At 31.0% G+C, this 24,044-nt stretch overlaps 1 protein-coding gene across 3 annotated transcripts in view; it reads left to right on the top strand.

Moving 5' to 3' along the window:
- The window catches only part of LOC120773617 (optomotor-blind protein), a 228,946-nt gene that overhangs the window by 80,817 nt on the left and 124,085 nt on the right, over positions 1 to 24,044 (top strand). For 2 of the 3 annotated variants that reach the window (XM_040102619.1, XM_040102616.1), the window contains exons 2-3: positions 17,181 to 17,294; positions 17,996 to 18,158. In XM_040102619.1, coding sequence (XP_039958553.1) covers positions 17,181 to 17,294; positions 17,996 to 18,158 — 277 coding nt within the window. The remainder of the gene's footprint in view (positions 1 to 17,180; positions 17,295 to 17,995; positions 18,159 to 24,044) is intronic. The other variant, XM_040102618.1, reaches the window with a different exon arrangement.

Here is a 24,044-nt window from a genome sequence, read left to right as displayed (position 1 = left end):
TTTTAATTAAATTTTTTTAAGTTAAAACTTCATTAATTTTTTTCATAAACAACTTTTTATTTCTTTTTTGATTTTAAAAATTAAATTTTTTTTAAATTATACAACAACTGAAGTGTTTTTAATTAATTTAAAGAAAATTTTAATTTAAAAATTAAAAAAAAATTAATTAATTAATAAATTTTTTAAATTAAATATACTTTTATTAATTATTTATTTAAAATTTAAGTTTATTCATTTTTTTAGAAAAAGTTTTTTAATTTATTTTTTAATTAGGAAGTTTATTGAATTATTTTTATGAATTAAAAGGGCAATCTTAAATAATTTAGGTTTCTAAATGAAAATTTTGAAGTGATTACCAATGATTTTCAATTAATTAAAAATTAATTATTTTTTTATATTAAATTATATTATTTTTTTAATTTTAAAAATTTGTATAATTAATTTTATTAATTAAAAAAATTAAACTTTTAGTTTTTCAACTAAAAAGAAAGAAGTAGTTTTAATTTTAATTTTTTTAAATTTATTTAACGTGAAATAAAAATTAAATTAATAATTTAATAATAATTAAATTTTTAGTTTAAATTAAATAATTTATAATTAAATACTTTGGTTTTAATTATTAATTTGAAAATTTAAGTTTTTAATTTTTTTAGAAAAAAAGTTATTTTTTAATTAAGAAGTTTATTGAATTATTTTCATGAATTAAAAGTGTAATCTGAAATAATTCAAGTTTTTAATTGAAAATTTTAATTGATTTGTAAATTTAATTAATTTAATTTAATCAATTTTAAATTGATTACCAATTATTTTCAATTAAATTAAAAATTAATAAAAAATTTTTTATAATAAAAAAAATAAAATTAAATAAAAATAAATTTTTCAATAATATTTAAAATTATCATTTTTCCATATACTATAATCAACATATTTTTGTTATAAAAACCATGTTTGTTATCGCAAGCAATAATTATGCGCTCATTATCGCTGACAGCTAATAACAAAGCATATTGTAGCACATAAAAATTATTTTACAACAAACTTTATTTATTTTTGTGTAAATCACAAACACTAAACATAACAATTATACGCTTATCAAATGCAACATGCAACTCAATTCATTAAAATTGTCAGACACAGCCACATGGTTGAAAGTTCAAAACGCATAGCGAGCAAGGCAGACAGTGAGACTCCCAAGAGAACGTGCAACAACACGATTTATAACGCTTTTTGAACTGCCGGCTGACATTTGTTGGTCAAATTGACAAAATTTCAAGGAAATAGTACAAAAAAGAAAAAAAAAAATAAGTAAAAAATGTGTATGAACAATATAATAAAGTAAAAAAAAAAATAAAAATATACAAAAAAAAATATATACAAAAAATATATAAAAAATTGTGAAAAAGACAAAAAAAAAATGGAAAAAACATTCAAAAATGCTGCACTCATGTTTACAAGCTCGTAAATCATTGTAAACAGCCGTCGTTTTAACAGCAGCAGCGCACTTCATGCCACAACAAGTGCAACGCGCAGCACCATAAAGCCGAGCAGCAGGCGCGTTGATCTTGTGAAGATCGCTCGAGCGCTGATAAGATGCCAAACAGGCTGTCGAACAACGCTAGCCCACCCTAATTACGTGTAACAGCCAAGCAATTGCGTTTTCAACAAACACACGCATACACACATGTACCTATATATGATTGGGACATGTGTGTGTCTATTTGTGCGCTGGTTTCACTTTTATGCGTTTATCTGTACGAAACGGCAAACACGTCTTCGCTCGGTGTCACTTTGCGTGCTTGTCTTTATGATTTATATCACTTGACCCCTGTCCGGAGCTTATCAGTCGGCTTTAGACTTCTTTTAGACACTCAAAATACTCGAATTCGGTATATCAGCAGGACAAGTGCTGAGTGGTGAAGGGAGTCACCACTGTTGGCTGCTGATAGACGAAATTAAAGAGTTTTTTCTTAGTCATTTGAGCAAAACAATGATGCGACATTTTTGCATTTGGTAGGCTCGTGGTCTAAATCAATATTTTCGGGGGGAGCAAAGTGAAACTTTGGCATAGAAAAACATATTTTTTAAAATTAATAATCAATACGTGCTACGGTAATGGACAATTTAATAGTTTCGGTGTCATGCAATTAGAGCGTGCCAATAGTCACAGACAACAAGATTGGAAGCTGACTGTGGCGAGACTAATTTTTTTAGAATTTTGTGAGAATGTGTTTAAAATTTTGAAAACCAAAAATATAAATTATAACAGATTATTAATTTAAAATATAACTGTACATGTATCACGCATTTTGTTAAACAAATTTTGATTATTAAAAATTAATTTCAAATATTAAAAAAAATTAGTATATATCACTGAATCAATAAGATAAAAAATATTAATGAAAATATAAAAAAAATTAATAAATGATTAAATATAAATTAAAGTAATTACTAAAAAAAATAATTTAATAAATTAAAAAAAATGTACTAAAAATTATAATAGAACACAATAAATTAATAAAAAAATAAAGTAATTTAATTTTAAAAAAAATTTATAATTAAAAAACTGCGACAGCCAATTAAAGTAATTACTACTAAATTAATTACAATCGTTTAAAAATTAAGTTTAAATATTAATAAAACTGAGTAAATAATTACCAAAAAATTAATTTCAATAATTAAAAAAAAAATAATACAAATTCTAGCATAGAACACAAAAAATTATTAAAAAATTAATTAAATTTTTTTGTTAATTAAAGAACTGCGAAAACTAATTAATTAAATTACTAAAAACTTAATTACAATAATTAAAAAAATTATATTAAAATATTTATAGAACTGATTAAAGCTATTAACAAAAATTTAATTAAAATAGATCGGAAAAGCAAAATATTTTTAAAATTAAAAAAAGAAAAATTTCTAGTTAGTTTAATATTATATAACATCGAACTTCATATTTATTACTTGCAAAAAATTAAAATAATTAAAATTCTTTTAAATAAAAATTAATTAAATAATAGATTAATTAAGAGAATGAAAATCAAAAATATTTTTCTTTAATATAAAAATATGAATTGAAACAATAAAAAAAGAATAAATAAACTAATTTCAGAAAAAAATAAATAAAATATGTTTAAATATAAAGTTTTAGATTAAATAAAAAAACTGAAAAAATATTGAAAATGAAATTAAATTTATAAAAAATTAAAGAAAAATTCAGGTTTTAAAAAAATCAAAAATAAAAAAATGTTTAAATATAAAATTTTAGACTAAATAAAAAACTGAAAAAATTTTGAAAATAAAATTAACAAAATATAAATTTATAAAAAATTAAAGAAAAATTCAGATTAAAAAAAAATCAAAAATAAAAGGCTATTTTTTCCACAATAAAGTGAAATAAAATATCTTAATAGAAACAAAAATTTTAAATTTTAATTAAAAAAATTAACGAAAAATTTAAATTTAGAAAAATACAAAAATAAAAAGTTGTTTTTTCCACAATAAAGTGAAATAAAATATCTTAATAGAAAAAAAATTTTAAATTTTAATTAAAAAAATTAACGAAAAATTTAATTAATGAAAAATTAAAACTACTTTTTCACAATAAAGTGAAATTAAATATCTTAATGAAAACAAAAATTTTAAATTTTAATTTAAAAAATTAACGAAAAATTAAATTTATAAAATGTTAAGAATTATTTTTTAGGTAATAAAGTAAAATAAAACATCTTAACTAGAAACAGAAATGTAAAATTTTGATTAAAAAAAATTAACGAAAAATTTTAATTAAAAAATTAAAAATCAAAAATTATTTTTTCTATAAACAAAATATGTAAAATATATTAATTGGAACAAAATTAAAAAAATATGTCAATCGACACTTCATGAACTGCAACATGTAGGTGTGTCATTACAAGCTATTATACCAGACGCCACAAATATCCTTGCAACATACATATCTATAATACCATATATACATAAGTATGTATGAACCTCAAAAACTCACTTTCAACTGCTCCTTGTGCGCCTTAATTATTATTAATTTCCACTTTACAACCACTAACTAAAGCAAACGCCTGTCAGCAGCGACCAAAATTTGCTTGAGCCACGTGTACAAGTATGTATATGTGTGTGTATTTTCATATCATTGCTGCTGACCATTATCATTAACGCCAACTTGCCTCAGCAGCTATCGACAAGTAGGCACACACACACATGCATATATTTTTCACCTTTGCCTTGCACTATTGCCACATTTCGCTTTCATTTCACCTTCACTTTGCTAAACGCAACATTTATATGGTACTATGTGTGTACATATGCATGTATGTTTGTAGTATAAGTATATGCTTCAACGCTGCATTGTTGTTGCGCGCATTTAAGTATAATTTATTGCCTTTTATTTTGTTTACTTTGTTAATTAGCTGTATTTTGCTGATGTGTTTGGCGTCTTCATTGCCATTATTAGTATTATTGTTGTTGTTGTGGCCATAAATATTGCAGCTGCATTTGGCCGTTTCAGCCAACGTATGCGCGGCAACGCTAAGTAGGCATGCGTGCGGTCGCTATAAAATATATAAGTATTTGTTGGCTTTTTCTTCGTAGCGAAGCTGTGGCGATGTTGAAATTGTGTATTTTATTGCTGCCACATATCCTTTAGTGTTAGCATTCTGAAGCGCATCCTTTTTGAGTGTACATATTTTCTCTTTTTTTATATATTTTTCAAGGAATACTCGGTTGGCGGCACGCCCACGAGTCCTGCGAGTGAAAAATGGCTTTATATTGCTGATTGCCTCAACTGTGTATGTGTGCGCGTATATTATTAAATCATTTACTAACCTTTCGAATTTGTCCGCCTACGAAAATAACACATTAATAATGTGCACCTTATGTTCTCAGCATTTTTTCTTTTTATTTCGTTTATTTTAATAATTTTTAAGTTTTTTCAAATACTTTCTGAAATTAAAAGCATAATTGCTTAAACTTTTGTAGTATATTTTTAAAGAAACATGTTGAGAATTCAAGCACTTTACGTTTACAACTTTTAATCCGTTATTTCATTAGCTTGGCATGTGCTTCTGTAATTCTCAGACAATTTATAAAATGACATTTTAACACAAGTTTACTTGATTTGGAAATGTTTCACCTGTACTTCACATTTGGAGCGTTTAAACTACTATTTCGTTCATTTGTCATGCGAACTTATGTATAATTCTCAAACGGTTTACAAATATTTTTTTTGAGCAAAATTTTGCTTGATTCGTTAAAGGTTTTGCTGACGGCACCCTTTTATGGCTTTTAACTTTTTTAACTTGCTATTTCATTCATTTGACATACATCATCTGTAATTCTCAAATGGTTTATGAATAATTTTTGTTTAACAAAAGTTTGCTTGATTCGTGAAAGGTTTTGCTTTTTATGCTTTACATTCGATAAGCTTTGTTTTACTACGTTCTAGAATATAAAAATCTTGCAGAAGTGTCTCCGCCCTTTAAAATTTCTACTTCATTTATATAAAATGCTTGACGAAAACGCCAAAACTGCTTAGGCCAAGGTGTAAGGGCATTTTTTCTCGTGGCCAGTACCAAAATTCTGAGTTTTATATCTCAAATTAATAGAACTGAAGTGATTTCTTATATTTAAGAAGACTTCATGAGACAAAACTGTTAGGCTAAGGTTTTGGACCACTTTTTCTCTTAGCTACTTCCAAATTTCTTAGTTTTTTACCTCAAAGTTATAGAACAGAAGTGATTACTAATATTCAAGTAGACTTCTTGAGTCTGTTTCTTTGCTTTTCAATCACATAAAAGCTTGTGCTAACTCTGTAAAGTTTATAAGGGTTCTTTTACACTTACAAACTTCTCCAAACCATTGACGAAAATCAAAAAATTATTTACAGAAAAATCCCAAAGAACTGAGCTTCGATTAAATGGGTCTTAAGACTCTATTGTTGGCCCAATTTTAAGAACATTTCCATAACAATATCCAGAAATTTATATTTTTCATGCATTTTTCTTAATTTTTTTGCCTCTACTCTTGCCTTCTCTGTGCCCTTTTCTGGTAGTTCCTTCATCTTATCGCCCCAATATTTAAATGCGTTGCCAATTTCCTGCTTCCGCACATACATTATTTGTCAAGTAAATTTTTGCATATCTGCCTGCGTATCCCGACAAAATTGCCGCTAAATTATCGCTGATAAAAATCCAATAAAATTGCAGCTGTTGCGATAAGCGTTGCGCGATTGCCAAACTGAAAATTTTTAGTGCAAAAAATATATTAAAAAACATGCTATACAGTGATCTTCGCTGCAGTCTATATAGTGATCTTCACTGCAGTCTATATAGTGATCTTCACTGCAGTCGCGCAAAATTTGCATTACGCCCTTTTGTCACTGCCACAAACGCGAATTATTGTCAAGCGTATCGGCAATTTAAGCGCCTGCGAATCTGCATAGCGAAAATACGCAGCGCAGGCAACCCCAGAGTTTCGAGGATCGCTTTTGTTGCTGATCTTTAGTTAAACTCTTTTTCTGCTTTAACTGCTTTTTAGCTGCAATTTAGCAAGTGGTCAACGGTTACGTTAACGGCCAAGCATCGAAAATATAGGTGCGACGCCAATTTCCGTTCACAACGATCATGTGCGATCAGTTAGTGATCACTTGACCGCCGCATTGCTGATATTTCCCATCTATCTATAGACAGCACAGTTTTAATTTAATATTTCGAATTGTATGCAGAATTTGGTGGCTTGTTACTTGCAGGGAAGCGTCAAACGACCGACGGCTGCTGATCGCGCAGTACCTACGATCAGCGACCGATCCTTCAGCGCTAACACAGTGTGACAGCACTAACCACCGCTATCCACGCATTTTTTGACGTTGTTGACAAAGTCTTGAGTGAATTTCAAATAGTCGGAAAACAAAATAAACATTTGCTTTCAACAAGTGCAACGATTTGCTTTTGTTGTTGCGCGCTTTGTACACACTTTTTGCTGTGGCGCAAACGGCAGGTGCAATTTGGTAAACGGTAGGTAAATAAAACCATCGCTGACCGACATATATTTTGTGCCATTGTTAAATGAAAAAAATTCTGTAGTATGAAAAAGGTTTCAGCATAATAAAAATTGGCTAAGCCACTCAATGTCTGCTGATCATTTCGTCGTACAAAGTGATTGATCACTTCATTTATGAGCGCATTGCGTTCAAGTTGACATGTACGTATTTGCAACAAGTTGGTCAAGAGCTGGCCAGTTACACACAAAAACAGGTGTATCAATAGAGTTTGTCAACTTAGGGTACAAGTAAGGTTTAAGGTTATCTTGTCAATACACCGATCAGCAGGCGTACTGCTTACAAAGTGATCTATCAAGCGACCACCATGAAGTGCGCTCTGTTTTAGCATTTTGAGGTTAAGGCTGACGAATAATTAGCCTTCGCTGACCAAAAATTCTGATCAGTTGTAAGCGATCACAGGCTTCATCGATACGATCATTTACTGATCTCTTACTGATCACTAAACTCTAGAGGGAAATATCTCTTATGAAGGAAAATATTTGTATGTATATTATGATTATGCTATGCTATGGGCATCAACAAAATAATAGCTATGAGTCTATCTTCCACATTACAGTTCTATGGCTGAACAAAGTGATCGTGTTCGCTTCATAAACTATGTAAAATTCAACTAAAAGTTGATTGTGGTTTCGAAATTGCGACAAGAGAGTAGTCCCAAACTCAACTGAAGTCTCCATGAATGCGAAAAATAATGTTTTTGTTAAAATATATTTAAATTTTAATGATCACTGATCGACGCATTGAAATAGAACACTAATTTCTAGGTTTAAAGTTTTAGATGCAGTTAGATCTCACTTCAAAAGTGGTAGAAGCTCAATTTAATAGAAATTTAAACTATACGATCACTAATCTTCTGGCTCAAGGAGTTCACATATGCACTTTTAGTACTGAAAAGCTTCTCTAGAGAGCTCTGAAAACGATATATGCAGCTAAATTTCTCTTCACAACAGGTATAAGCTCATTTCTATGGAAATTTAAGCTATACGATCACTGAGATTTTGGCTCAAAGACTTCACATGTGCACTTTTAGTAATGAATGGCTTCTCTACAGAGCTCAAAGCGTGGTGTTCGCAGTTAAGTTTCACTTCAAAAGTAGTGGAAGCTTATTTCATTTGCAATTTATACAACTAAAATTTGTCAAAATTGTACGCGATCACTGATCTTTTGGCTCAAAGAGTCCATATAAACACTCATAGTACTAAAAAGCTTCTCTATAGTGCTCCAAATAGCTTAAAAATAGTATTGTATACATTCACAATCAATTTTGTATTATAAGTTCGCAGAGATCAGTGATCTTACATAGATAAAAATCGTTCAGAACTAGAAAAAAAATATTATTGAAGTTTTTTGTATGCATTTTAAAAGTTCAAATATCGCTTGGTTGTAATATAGAACATACAAAGTTCTGAGCGCATTCGTAAGGATCGCTGATCATGTGATCTTTCTCAGTTACACGAAAGAAGTTTATGAGTCGCTTAAGATCACTATTGAGTTTGGAATTAAGAAGTTAAACATAAGAATTATTAATAGGTTTCGCTTTCAAAAAAAATATTTTGTTTTTTGGTATTCTAGTTTCTAAAGATCAGTGATCTCACAGTGTATTAAGATCGTTTAGAACTAAAAAAAAAATATAGAGAAGCTTTGGTTTAAGTATTTAAAACGATTTAATTTCATTTAGTTAAAACTTATGCAATTGTTAGAGCTTTCGAAATGATCGCTGATCATGTGATGTTGAAAATTTTGATTTTAAAGTGGCTATTAAACCGCCAAAGATCACTTTTCAGTTTGTAATTAAGAAATTAAGCATAGGCTTTACATGAAGAGGCCATTTCCGCGAAAATATTTTGTTTTTTGGTGTTTCAGTTTTTAGAGATCAGTGATCTCTCAGTGCAATGCGTTAGTTTGGTGTTAAAAAAAACTTATAGAAAGCTTTGTGGAAGCCCTTTCAAGTATTTTCAGCGCTTCAATAAGTGATATTTGAGATTAAAGACATCTGAAAAAGCGCGGTTGCAATATGATCACTGATCGTGTGAACTCGAAGTTCACTTCGCTTCAATAATCAAACATTTTGAATTCAACAGTGCACATTCTTATACAAAATCACATTGTAACTAACTATATACATACTTGTAATACCTTCAAATTTATGGCTATTTTCAAGCTTACATATTAATTTATGGCTTTCTCTTTAACTGATCCTCTCTAAAAATGATTATTTGCATATTTTAACCGCCCATCAAGTTGCAACTATTTTCCCGCGCTACACTGTCACTTGTCATACCAGCCACATTTACATAGATAATTGTCAAAACGTAGGTGGTCCTTGCGCCCAAGCCAGTCAGCGGAGCCTACAACTACAAAGTTGAACGCCAGGAATTTCAATGTCATTTTTGATATACAAAAAAACGGGCTAAATAAATAATTTTGCTTTGTGGCAATATAGAAATGCACATAAAAATAATATGTAATGGCGACTGACGCATACGCATGATACATGTTCAGAGACAGCGTTGATGGGCGGGCGCAGGGTCGGACTGCCGAGCAGCAAACGTCAGCAGCGAGTTTGAATTGGTCAGAAAGTGGCGATTGTGCTTGCCAGCGCTGATAGAATTATGTTTTTATAATATTTAATATTAATGGTAGACCGTACATATGAGAACCCAGTAGGAAATTGTTGGCAAAAGAATTGTCAATTTGACAGCACAAATGACAGCGGTCTACTTGAAGCATAGAAATGATGAAGAGGTGATATATTTTCAAACTTTGAGACATATTTAAGTGTTAGGTGCTTTAAAAATATATATTTTTTTGAAAAAACTGGAGACTGACGGTGTCACTTTTAATAATTTTCACTAAAATTTCATATTTTGCCTTTGAAAATGTTAAGAGCATGTTGCAACATGTAAATTTTTTATACTGTACAGGCTTTTCTGGTGTAAGAAAATATACTTTTAATTTTCCCTGACTCACTATTCCTACTGGCTCACTGCGCAGCAATTTGACTGACATTGTCATACACCACCTACCATGTTGTGCTGGATTCTCGCACATTTGGTATGCAATAATGGTTGGTGAAGCGCTGTTGATGCGCAATACATAGACAGACAGGACGCGCAGCAGCACGTGACTGGCATTTGAAGTGGGCGCATATTAGTTTTTGTTTATGAAGCAGAATTAAGATGAATGAGCGTGAAGTGCGGCAAGAGAAGATGTGCGGCGAGCGCATGGCAGCTATTGTTTTTTTCGCATAATCTATTTTGGACATGCAATGATTGTGACGAAAATGAAATTTTATGAAATTGCAATTTTTTTTAAATTTTTTAATATTTTTTTTTTTTTAATTTTTTTAATTTTTTTATAATCTTTTTAATTTTTTTAAATTTTTTTTTTTTTTTTTTTAATTTTTTTTTTTTTTTTTTTTTTTAATTTTTTTAATTTTTTTTCGACAAAATTTCAACTTTTGTCACAAATTAAAGCTTATTTGCTTGCTATAAAAATTTTTTTTGCTGCATAACGACAAATTAATATGCAACGCGGGTCGCTAGCAAATTTTGCCGCAGAAAATTTCAAAATTTTTATGAATATTTATAAAGGCGCACTAAAGGACCTAACAAAAAAAAATATACAAAAATTAATTCTCCACTTTTAATGCATCACCTATTTGTATGAATGCCAAATACAGCGCGAAAAAAGCGTTTTTCGCAAAAGGTGAAATGCCACAGACGGCAACATTCTTGCAACGCTTGTCTGGCTGGCGCTGTATGTGTTGCAAATGCCACGAAATTGTGCGACGAATGATGTCATATTTGGTAAATGGGTATAAAAATGTTGCAGACGCAAGCATACAGCCACAGGCATAAACATAAGCACAAACAAAACTAAAACCAAAACAAACAAATTGAAAAAAGATGTTGCACAAACACGCCAACACACAGCTTCGCCATAAAGTAAAAGACAATAAAACTGTTAACGTCTACAAACTGACTGCCACAACAATAACAGCCAATAAAAGCAACAACAACAACACACAGCGTCTGATCCCGCGCACAGGACAATTGAAATGTGCAACACGCAAGGCCAATACAGCAATGTGGCGCAAACAAGAACAAAATCGCAGCTTGTTAACAAGCCATCAACAAGACGCACTCGCAGGTAGCTGTCGTGTGTGTGCGGTGACGCAAAGCGGCAAATCAATATAAAAACCTTACAAAAAAAAAACACATTATGAAAGCACAAAAACATCAACTTGGAGGCGCCTCTTTATTGGCATTTTTGTGTTGCCGGCATTGTTGTTGTTTTTTGTTGGCGGCGGCGCTAGCAGCTTCGCTACAGTTCCTCACTTTACATGTTGCACCGCATTTTGCTGAGGGCGCTTGCAGCTTCTGCTTGTTGGGCGCGCTAATCTTGTGTTGCAAGCATTTTGTATGAGTCAAAACTGCAAAGCACAACAACAGCAATGTATGTCTGCAAAAATATTTCAATAAAAAGTGTTGCGCTCATGTTGGCACATTGCTTTGATGCATTCCAATTGCGTATGAAAAACGCTAAGGCGGTGCGGGCACCGAAATTTATTAGCAGTAAGTACAAGAGGAAGGCAGAAGAAGACGGAAATGGTTAGGAAGTAAATTTTTAAACGTAAACTAAAAATAATAATATAAATAAAAAACTTTAATTTTTTTTAATTTTTTTTTAAATTTTTTTTTTTTTTTTTTTAATTCTTCCGATCTATTGTTTAATTATTATTTTTTTTATTTTTTAATTAATTTTTTTTTTTTAATTTTAATAATATTATATATCATATGTTTAGCTTAAATTAATGATTTGCGCATCAATACATTGCAATTATGGGTTAAAATCATCTAAAACTGCTTTTAATTTGAAAGAATCAGTGATCGTGCCACAGTTTAAGCCTGAAAATATCTTATTTAATAATGCCACAATCTTCTATTTCACACAAAATCAACTCAAAAACTGTCTAAAAGCTTTGATATACTTTTTTATATGAAATCAGTGATCGTGCCACCGAATATTCTTAGAAAAACTACTTTTATCATAAAATCAAAATCTTACTATCTTATAATGCTCATTTGAGCAGCACTTGATCGCAATTATGGATTAAAATCATATGATACCGCTTTTAGTGTGAAATGATCAGTGATCGTGCAACCCCTTTTTTCTTTAAAAAAAAACATTCTTCAAATCTCAGAATATCCTATATCACTCAGAACCAACCAAAATCTGTACAATAAGCTTTAAAATATTTCTTACATGAACTGATCAGTGATCGTGCCACCGAATATTCCTACAAAACCACTTTTATTTTGAAATCAACATTGGATCAGCACATAATAATCATTTGAGCAACACTCCATCGCAATTATGAGTTAAAATCATATGAAAACGCTTTTTAAGTGAAATGATCAGTGATCGTGCGACAGCTTATGCCTGCAAAAATCAGTTTTAGTTCAACCAGCCTGTCATATTTCAGCCAGAACTATTCAAAAAATTATCTAAAAGCATTAAAATATTTTTTTTTTTTTAGAAAAACGATCACTGATCTTGCTCTCTAAATTTCCTACAAATACCATCAATTTTTGAAATCAGCAACGTACTAGCTCATTATGATCATTTGAGCATCATGGGCTCAAATCATCTATAACTGCATTTAGAATAAAATGATTAGTGATCATGCCACCGAATATTCTTGCTGTACCACTTTCATAATGAATTGACCACTGGATCAGCTCATATAATTGATTACATCGCACCAGCTCAGTGTTCCTTTTTCAACCAAAAAATGTGTTTTAAGTTTTCTTATGATCTAACGATCGCTCAGTGATCATGTTTTTGACTAGATCTAGACTAGACTAGATATTTTGTATTTCACTTGAAATAAATATGATATCGGTTTACTAAGTATCAAATTAATGAGTTAAATTGTATATACGATAAAAAATGGATGAGCTATCGATCACCACTTCCACTCACGATCACTCATGATCGTAACGTCTCCAAAAGATTGGCTTCAAACTTCAATAATATATATATATTCTGAAATATTGTAAAACTTTATTTATGATAATAATAATATATATAAATATTTTGACACGATCGCTTGGTTTTTAAGTTAATAAATTTCAAAGCAATTCTCAAAGTCTATGAAATTTTTTTAATTAATGCAATATATGATGTGTTCTTAAGAAAAGAGAAGAAGTACCCAGCTCCCCGAACACTTCGAAAAACTAAATGCAAGATCAGAAGTTCGTTCTACTTAGTGATCGTCAACGCTTCTGTTTGAAATACATTTTAATTTCAAAAATAATGTATAAACACACTTTACAGTGCGTCTACAAAGTACTAGCTATAAATTTGTTAAAAAAGGAGTGATCGTGCGGTGATCGTATCATACTAAAACTAAGCGAAAGTAAGTTTAAATGGAGCAAAGATTATTTCTAAAGAGAATTAGCATATTTTGAAGCCACATTTCAATACGATTTCATGATAAAATCATGATTTCACTCTAGTCCAGTAAAAAGTGGTGGTCATGTGAACTTTTCGATTTTCAACATCATACACATTTTGCTTTGAAGTAAAATATAAAATATATAGTATCTGTATATGACATATTTTAACTCCAAGTGACCTTCAGCTCGCAATTATCTTCAGATCCAAGTGATATTCAGACCTTCCATGAAAACTTTCTAAGTGAGGATCACTTCAAGTTCACATATCTTATTTTAGAGAAAAAAAATATGTGATCCTCTGTTTCCAAAAGCGAGTTTGGGCGTCACTTTCACCTTCTTCGATTGCATTATCCGCTAAAATCGGTCGCTCCTCCCCAAATACGTCCGATTGCAGGTGATATTGCGTCCTAAGGAGGTTAAGCGATCGCTTTTTCCGCACTGTGTAGCAGAAGTTCACCAAGAAACAACCTGTGAAGCGCACGAAATGAAGATGCAGACCAAATACTTAAAGTAGGCGCCCACAGCATACCAAAAAGGGTCAAAACTAAGGTAGACTGCGGCTAGTTAACTGGCCAACACGGCGCGCAGACGGACCTACAGCAAATGCAGCAGTAGCGGAACAACAATAACAGTAATAGCAACAACAATAACAGTGAAGCAAGGCAGCAGACGGACGCACGGTTGCGATCGAGCGCCAGACTCATGAATCAAATTTAACGAACTAACTGCGCGTGCAGCACAAATGATGACAACGGCAACAAAAGCAACACGCGCAACAGCAACAACAACAACAGCAAAACGTGGCTGTTGGCAGACAACAAATGCGCCATCATCATCATCGTCGACAGCAGCAGCAGCATCATCAGTTGGAGGAGTAGATAGTTACTCGGCAACTAGGTTGCGCCGTTGGCCGGAGCTGGTTAACTGGCGCTACGGCGCGTCGCGAACGGCCCGCCCAGTTGACGATCGCTGGGACACAGATTTATGCGCGCTCAGCTGTGTGTATGTGTGTGCTGCTGCTGAGGGTGATGTGCCTGATGATTATGAATGGGTTGTTGGGCCATGAATGATGCTGCTGCCTGCTGCCGGTGCTCGCATATACATATTTCTTGTTATTATACGATTTTTTTTTCTTGTGCTTGCATATGATTTGTGGCGACTTGTGTCCGGCGAAAAAAGAGAATATAATAATAAGAAACAAATAATGTCAGCCCACATAAACTTTAGCTTTCAATAACTTGAATTATGCTTTTTGGTGCAGATTTTTACTTTTTCTCGAAAATTTTTTAATTTTTGAAATCTTTTAATTTTTTTGTTTAACTGTTTCTGCTATTCACTTTTGGCGTCGCAGTTTGTAAGGCACAATTTTGAAATATTTATGCTTTCCAAGTTATTTTGAGCTGGTTATAGTCAAAAACTGTGAATGTATATTTAAAAATAATTTGGGTTTTAGCGGAAATTTATAAAAAAAACGAAAAAAAATTTGGATTTCGGAAAAACTCAAAAAAAAAAATTAAATTGGTGCGAAAAAATTTGATTTTGGTAATTTTTTTAAGTTTTAGAAATTTGTTTTTATTTTTTTATAAAAAAAAAAATTGTAAAAAATTTTAAAATTTTGGAATTTTTTTTAATTTTGGAATTTTTTTTTCTTAATTTTGAAATATTATTGTTTTAAATAAATTTTTTTACTATATATTATATTTTCTGTATCTCAGGCATGTAAAAAGCAATATCAAGTCAAACGATCAGATATATTGAAATCTGCTTTTAGAGAAAATTTTGATTTTTAGAAAAAGGAAAATACAAAAATAAATTGCTGTGAAAAAATTGATTTGGGTGATATTAATTTTTTTAAGTTTTGAAATTAATTAAAAAAAAAAACAAATTTCAACAAAATTTAAAAATTTTCTAAAAAAAAATTGAAATTTTTTTTTAATAATTATTTTTTGCTATATATTATTTTTCTGTTACTTTTGAATATGAAAAACAATAAAAAAGATAAAAAACATTAAAATCTGCTTCCAGAAGAATAATTTAAAATTTGAAAATAGTAAAAATTTGTTGCTTAAAAAAATTAAAATATTTAAAAAATTATTTTTCAACCAAAAAAAAATTTTAATTTAAACAGAAAGAACAAAAAAAATGCAATTTATTAAAATATTTAAAAAATTATTTGTCAAGAAAAAAATTTTTTTAATTTAAACAAAAAGAACAAAAAAAATGCAATTTATTAAAATATTTATTTTGTCAACAAAAAAAATTTTTTTTAATTTAAACAAAAAGAACAAAAAAACTGAAATTTTTTAATTTTTTTTAATCTTCAAAGCTTTACATATTAAAAAATTGACACTTTAAACTTACAAATTTTAAAAATGAGTTCTTCAAATATATTTCTAAAAGTCTCATTTTTGAAAAATTCTGAAATTTTGTCATTTTCGGAGGATAATAAAAATAATTTTTTCAAACTTTTCACATAGAATAATAAAAAAAACAGGAAATTTTAAAATTAAAAATAAACTAAAAATTTTAAAACAAAAAAACTCAAAGTTTTCCCCTTAAAAAAATTTCACCTAACTTTTTCTCTAAGTGCATTTACAACGCTGCCGCTTTTTATCACTCATATTATTGTTGTTGCCAGCCCTACATGCTGCCGCCGCGAAGATTGAGTGATTGCTGCCCAGAGTTATAATTTTCATATTTGTTGTAAATGGGCGGCTTTGCGCAAGCGCCAGTCCACAGCCACATAGGGCTTTTAGGCAACAACACACACATTTGAAGGTTTGTGCTGTGCGGCTGTGTGTCAGCTTTATGATGAACTTGCAACATGCAGTCCAAATAAAAATGTTTGCTTTCGGATTTAATGGTTTGTTGGTTTTTCGGACGACGAGCGCCTGCAGCACAGGCACACACTAAGACACACACACGGCCAAACACCGAGGCAGCCACACAGCTGTGAGCTGCAACATTAGTGCGATCAGCCCACATAATGACCGCTGGCTAGCTATGCTAACTCGCTAACCATTCAACCTCTACCTTGCAACTTGTTGTTGCTCTGCTTGGACCAGCAGGCCTTGTGTAGCATGCATCTCGTTGGTGGCAACAAGCTATAATGCGCCTGTTGCTGTTGTTATTGCCTTTATGTGGTGGCAATTTTCGACTTGGCAACTTTTGCTTAACTCATTGTTACTGTTGTTATTGTTGTTGCTGTTATTATTATTGCGGTTGCCGCTGCAGCCAATTTCAATTTAGCTTGCTGCAAGCGAGACATAAACGTCGTTGGCGTCTTGGGTGAAAATTTGTAAATTTGACTGGTATGTGTATGTGTGAGTGAGTGTGTGTGTGGCGCCAAGCGGAGGCGCCACTTGATGAGTGGAAAAATAAACCGAAATTTCAAAAAAAAAAGAACTTTGAAGTAAATTGAATGAGTTTTTGTTGGTCAAATTATGCCGAGTATGGTTTTGTTGTTGTAGTTGTTGTAAGCATAAAGTGAATGTCTTCATTGCTCAGTTACGGCTGGTAAAATTTTGTGCATTTTTCACCGCAGTTAGCTGGCATATTTTGTGGTTGAGGTTATCTGTGTAATTACTTTGCTATTTTCGAAATTTTTCAGTTGTTTAATTAAATTTGAAAATTTCTCTTTCTTGCAGGCAAATGTTTCCTCAAATGAAATTTCGCGTTTCGGGTCTGGACGCCAAGGCGAAATATATTTTGCTCTTGGACATCGTAGCGGCGGACGATTACCGTTACAAGTTTCACAACAGGTGGGTGTTAATAAAATGACATATTTATATATAAAAATTTATATAATTATAAAAATTTAAAAAAAAATAATCAAAGTCAAGAAAAAATTAATAAAAAATTAACAAAAAATTAAAATTAATTAAAAAAATATATTACAAATTAAAGAAAAGATTAATAAAAATTAAAAAAAGAATTAATAAAAATTAAAATAAATTAATTAAAATTTAAAACTACAAAGCTCTAAAAAAAATTAATAAAAAGGCAAAAATTAGTATAATTAAAAAATTTAAAAAAATTAATAAAATTAATAAAAGACTACTAAAAATTTAAAGACTAAAAAAAATAATAAAAATACAAAAATTAGTTTAATTAAAAAAATTCCAAAAAATTAATTAAAAAAATTAAGAAAAAATATTACAAATTAATAAAAATTAACAAAAACTTAATGTCAAGTAAAAAAAATTAAAATAAAATATTTTAAAAATTTAAGAAAAAATTAATAAAAATTAAGAAAAAAAATAATAAGAATTAAAAGAAACTAATAGGAATTTAGTAAAAAATTAAAAGAAAATTTAGAAAAAATTACTAAACAGGTTCAAATTTTAGACGACTAATCTAAAGATAAGATTTTTGTACACCCCCCAATTTTCATGATAATTTTTGTTCCTTTTTCTGCATTTTTTATTTAAGATTTAAAATAAAACACGCTTTTCCTTTCCAGCCGCTGGATGATCGCCGGCAAAGCGGATCCGGAAATGCCAAAACGCATGTACATCCACCCCGATTCGCCGACCACCGGCGAACAGTGGATGCAGAAGGTCGTCTCATTTCACAAATTAAAATTGACCAACAATATTAGTGATAAACATGGATTTGTAAGTACTGTACGTCTTCTCTGTTTACCGAAAATTTCATGACAAAAAAACAAAAACAACATTATGTTATCATAAAATGTCCCAAAGTCGCGTTATTTTCGATGTTGAAAACAGAAAATGGCCGCCATACTGCTGCTGGCAAGCGCAAAAACAAGTTTGGTTAAAAAATAAAAAATTCTCTCAATCACAAATTTGCTGCATTAAATACAAATACAAACAAAAATGAAAGGCAATTAATAGAAATTAAGTTTTGACACATTTTGTATGAATAATGAGTGCTGAATCTAATTAATGGCATATAAAGTGTCATTATGTCGTGTATATGTTAATGGCGGAGAACAAGATTGCGAAGATAAAAAAAAAAGCAGAAAATAAAAGTTAAAAAAGAAATAAAAATTAAAAAAATTAATTAAAACTAATTTTGAAATCTTAAAAACATTGGAATTGAAAAAAATTTGTAAATATAGTAAATCTAATAAAGAAACTTTTCTTATTAGAAAATTCAAAAAATTTCAAAATTCAAAATTTTGATATTAAAAAAATTCTAAAACTACAAAAAAATGTTTTCAAAAATTAAAAAAAAAACGAAAAAAACGAAATATAACTTTCAATACTTGCAAAACAAATTTCAGAATTTCAAAATTTTGAATTAAAAAAATTCTAAAATTACAAAAAAACTGTTTTCAAAAATTAGAAAAAAAAACGAAATATAACTTTCAATACCTACAAAAAATTTCAGAATTTCAAATTTAAGACAAAAACATTAAACTTTCTAAAAAAACATCAAAAATTTAATAAGTAACTTTCAAGAAGTTAAGAACTTTAAACTAACATATTTTAAATAAAGTGCAAAAATTTGAAAAATAATTTTTAGAAATTTGTTTAAAGCCATAAAACAATTTAATCTTAAGACTTAAAAAAAAATTTAAAATATCAAACTTTTCAAAAATTTCAAATTTTCCAAAACAAATTAAGAATTTAGTAAATAATTTTCAACAATTAAAATATTTAAAATAAGTACCCAAAATTAAAATAAATAATAATTTTCAAAATTTTTAGAATTATTTTCATTTAAAAAATTGGTTTTTCAATACTATAAAAGAGCTCCAAAAAATTTACACAAAAAACATTTTTGGATTTTTAATGTTTCAACAACTTAACATTTTGAAAATAATTTTCCACAATTAAAATATTTAAAATAGAAAAATAAAAATTTAAAATATTAGTTTTAAAAATTGTATGATTAATTTTTTCAAAATTCAAAAATGGGTTTTCAAAACTATAAAAAATGCTCAAAAACTGCAAATTTTTTTCTCTTTAAATTTGCAAAAAAGATTTCAGAATTTTAAATGTTTCAAAAATTTAAAATGTTCTAAAATATACAAAAACAATTCAAATTCATTGAATAAATTTTATCAAGTTTAAAAATGTAAAATAATAAATGATAAATAAATAGCCAAACTTAAATTAAATAATAATAACTTACCAAATTTTTTTTTTCAAAATTAAGAAAATGGTTTTTCAAAACTGTAAAAATGATCGAGAAATAGCAAAAAATTTTCGCTTTAAATGTGAAAAAGAGATTTGAGAATTTTAAGTTTCAAAAACTTAAATTTTTTTTCAAAATACCAAAAATTCAATAAATAATTTTCAAAATTAAGCAAAAAAATATTTTAAGATTTTTCAAAACAAACGACAAACTTTAAAAATATTTTTCAAAAAAACAAATACTTAAAACTTTTAAAAAGTAGTTTTTAAAAAATTTTAAAAATAGTTTTTAAAAATTTTTTACATTAGTTTTCAATAATTTTTAAAAATAGTTTTCAAAAGTGCAGAAAATAGTTTTTAATAATTAAAAAAGATTAAAAAAAAATTCCAACAAATTTTTGTTATGTAAGGCGTAGATTTCAAATTGAGAGAATTTTTTATTGGCTCATTAAAACATCTCTGCATTAGCAATTAATTTTCACATACCCACACATACCTATAAAAACATACCTGTAAAACAAATTGCAAGTGTCTGTAGCTATTTTGTATTATACATTTTTTTAACAAAATTACAAATTTACAAGCCTCATATCAATACTTTTTGAATACTTTTTTCAATCAATTTAAAAACCTCATATCAATATTTTTTTATTACGCTCTCAACTGGCAAACGCCATTTCTGCACGAAGCGCTGCCGCTCATCAATCGCCGCCTTTGAACGGCGCCATTTTTGTCGGCAACTTCAAACGTTTGCGCGCCAACAAAGCGTCGCTTATGCTCTTACGCTTTTGCGATACCTTATTGTTGTTGTACAGACAGCTTATTTATTGGCGAGTGCTTAAAATGTCTACAACAACAACAATAAGGAGTTATGCAAACAAAAAGTAGCAATTGTGTTGCTGAAAACACAAAACTAAAAAAATTGATTAACAAAAAAACCGTTTGTCTACTATTGCACCGCCACTGGCCAGCCAAGCTTGCCACACAACTTGCCGCATGCGGTTTTAGTGTTTTTAATAGCGACGGCAGCCATTCATTTGGTGATAACTGTCGTTACATGTCGATTGTTGATATTTATGCTGTTGTTGTTAACGAATGTTGGACGCGAACTGGACGCGAAGTTGCTTAGACGGTAGTGGATGTAAAGCGCCCTTGCGGCCTGCAATTGTTTTTAGTTTTTTTTCTTTTAGAACAAATAGTTATGTTTTAGGAATTATGTTTTAATTATACTTTTGCTTGGAAAACTAGTTTTTCTGAACTTTTGGGATGATTTTCCTTTCTCAACAGTCCCTTTGAGTCGTTCTCAAGGCCGCTTTATTTCTTTTTTCGTTTCATAGAGGTCTCAGAAAACGGAAAATCCAACATCTAGTCAGCGAAGCTTCCACTATATCGTCTGCACTTTCCGCTTTAAGCTTTTTGGAGCTTTAAAGTTCAATATGCAGCTTTTCAATAATACTTAATTTTAAAAATTTTATAACTTGGACAAACCTTTCGCAGGCAATTTTGTCGAGTTTCTTAGAGCTTTTCATATAAATGAGTGCAGTGCAGTTCATCTCAAGCCCACAGCGCTTATTAAAATATATTTAATATTTAAAATATAATTGAGAGAGCTTAAAGCTTCTGAACTAACCTAGTTTCCGGAATTATTTCATTCAAAAGCAGCGAATTTCAATCAAAAATTTCATACTCGACAAAATTGTCGAATTAAATTGTATGGGGTAACATATAAGATGGTTTTGAGAGCTTAAAGCTTCGAAACTAATCAGCTTCTGTAATTACTACATTAAAAAGTTTCGTACTTAACTAAATTATTAATCTAAATAGTACGGTTGAACATAAGAAATGGCTTTAAAACAACAAAAGCTAAGAAAATGGGAGCTTTTACAAAGCCCCAACCGAAAACTATTTCTATATCTATTAAATATGAACTTCATAATATATAGCTCTTAATTTTCGCGAATCTAATTTAGTAAAGCTTTATAAAACTCCAGAGCTTTTCATAAAAATTCTTATTTTTAGCCAAGATTCCGAGAAAAAAGAAACTGCGCAGTTATCTTTCAAGCTCCATCTTTCAATTAAGCGTCGCGAAAGCTTCTTTTTTAACTTCAATTTCAGTCATCCCTAAAGCTTTTATGGAAATGTAACTTTAAGCTATTTTTGCAAGAGATACCTTGACTTAGGTCAACCAAAGGATACCTTATCAAGGGATTTTTGTCGTCTTCGTAAGCAACAATCAATAAATACCATAAAGAGTACGGCTTTGAGAGCTCTTCCAGTCCACTTATTGTCATATTTCATAGCCTCTATATAAAAAAAAATCTCATTACGAGTATACTAAGCTTCTAGCTGACTCAACTCGCCTAGAATATGAAACGGAATCTCACACTGGTTTCGGAAGCTTTTAAAAGCTTTGTGATAGCTTTTTCGTAGTAGCGTTGGTAAGCTTTGAGCAATATGAGTAGATAGAAAAAAAGTGAAAGCTCAAAAGCTTAAAAGCTCGGACGAACTTCGGCAGCTTTCAAATAAAAAAGCTCTTAATACGGTATCAAAGCATTGCGGAATGATCAGTATTGGCAGCTGTAGAAAATGCATACCTACTAGACTCTAGCTCGGATGCCATAAATCAAAATTGTTCATTCCGCTTCAATGTTTATCACCTCTACTAGAGATTTGTGTACTCTGCTATACTAAAGCCTTCAAATTTATTGCTATAATAGTTTCAACGGTACATCCTACGCATTACAGCTAACTATCCTTCAATCAAACACATCATTACTTAAATAGTCACTACTCAGCCGGTTTAGCTCCACCAAGCGTCATCGCTCCTTCCACCACTTCACTTCAATCATTAATCTGACAAGCAGCGCCAGCCGCTCATCGTGCTATCGAACGCTTCATTTGATATCGTACGTCATTACTTCTAATGTAGCTTGTTAGTTTTCGAGTTGTAAAAACTTGTACTTCCTCATTGATGTTGCAGCAAGCATATTACTTATACTTTAATTAACTACGCGCGCTTACAAACTTCACAGCGAATGAGTGCTATATATAAGAAGATATTGATTATCAAAGTGGAGCGTCAATAAAATATCGAAATTATCGCATGCCGCACCATCCATAATGTGGCAAACGAACGATGTAATGCTGCAACGCATGGCTCTCGCCTTCGTTTGGCCGGACGCCTGAGTGGGCTGCGCGACAGTGGCGATTGGCGGTGGCGATGATCATAACGATTCATATTTGTCTGCACGCCACAACGCTTCGCTTCGGACCACCAACAAGTGGCGCGCTAGCGTACGCGCCTTCCAATGAAGCGCAAGCGAACGCGCGAGTCCGGCGCATTTTCTTTGTACTTGTTTTCCAATCAGTCTTTTGCCCAATTCCGCCTTGCGCTTTGAACTATGCCGACGATGCTGCAATAAAGTATGCATGCATGTGTGTGCGTGTGCCGATCTGGTTAGACCGGCTAGCGGTGGATTTGCGGATTTGCATGAGCTAGCGTACTGTACAAAGTGTGGGGCGCGCGGGCTGTTCGTTTGATCGACTATGACGTTGTTGCTGTTGTACGGATTAAATAGCACAATAAAATGAAAACTAAAATAGCAAACACAGGCGCAATACTGCCGTCGTTAGCGCTGTGTACAACAACAGCAAAGAATATTTATTGATGTGCGCCATCAGCAAAAGTTACTTGCCGTGGCGCGCTCTACAGGCACGTTGCAACGTTGTTGGTGTTGGCGTTGGCGACGGTGTTGGCGGCAATTTGCCAGTGTTGCTTTTGATCTTCGCGAATTCGCGTGTATGCGCGCAAGCGAAGACGCCACCACCCGTTGCTTTGCGCCTGTGGCGTGGTGGAAGACGCACAGGCGTACAAAGTGAGCCGCGCAAGAAGTTTTCAGAAATATGTGTACTGTGGTCCACCTACTAAGGCGTTTAGTTAATCATAAGCCAGAGCGCCACCGCAGTTTGGCTGACGCTCAGCGCTCACTATGCCAGACGCACGAACTTTGACACGTAATGCCGCGCTGCGCTGGACAACTAGATAGTGGTTATATAATTTTTCACGCGTTACAGGCGGAAAAACCGCCCACGGCGCGGCAGGCCGCATAGTCCTGTGTCGCGTCACAGCAAAAAGGGTTCGCGTCGCAATTTCAGTTTTTTGTTGTTAATGTGTCGCTTGGCGATACGCCCCGCGTCAGTTGTGGCGCTTCACACGTACGCCCGCGCGCGCACTATTAACAAAAAAAAAAAACAATATGGCACCAAAATGCTACTTTGCGACTATTATTAATAATTTTGTGTGCAGCGCGTGTGTTTGCGGTTTCCAGCGGCACGCCCGTCTCTTACATACATTTGTATGTACATATATTTGCACGCAGCGCTCCATATGTTTGCTTTCCCAGTTGC

Source organism: Bactrocera tryoni, chromosome 4, assembly GCF_016617805.1.
Source record: "Bactrocera tryoni isolate S06 chromosome 4, CSIRO_BtryS06_freeze2, whole genome shotgun sequence".
NCBI lineage: Eukaryota > Metazoa > Arthropoda > Insecta > Diptera > Tephritidae > Bactrocera > Bactrocera tryoni.
The sequence above is the reverse complement of the archived record's forward strand: the minus strand, read 5'-3'. Positions and strand labels throughout refer to the sequence as shown.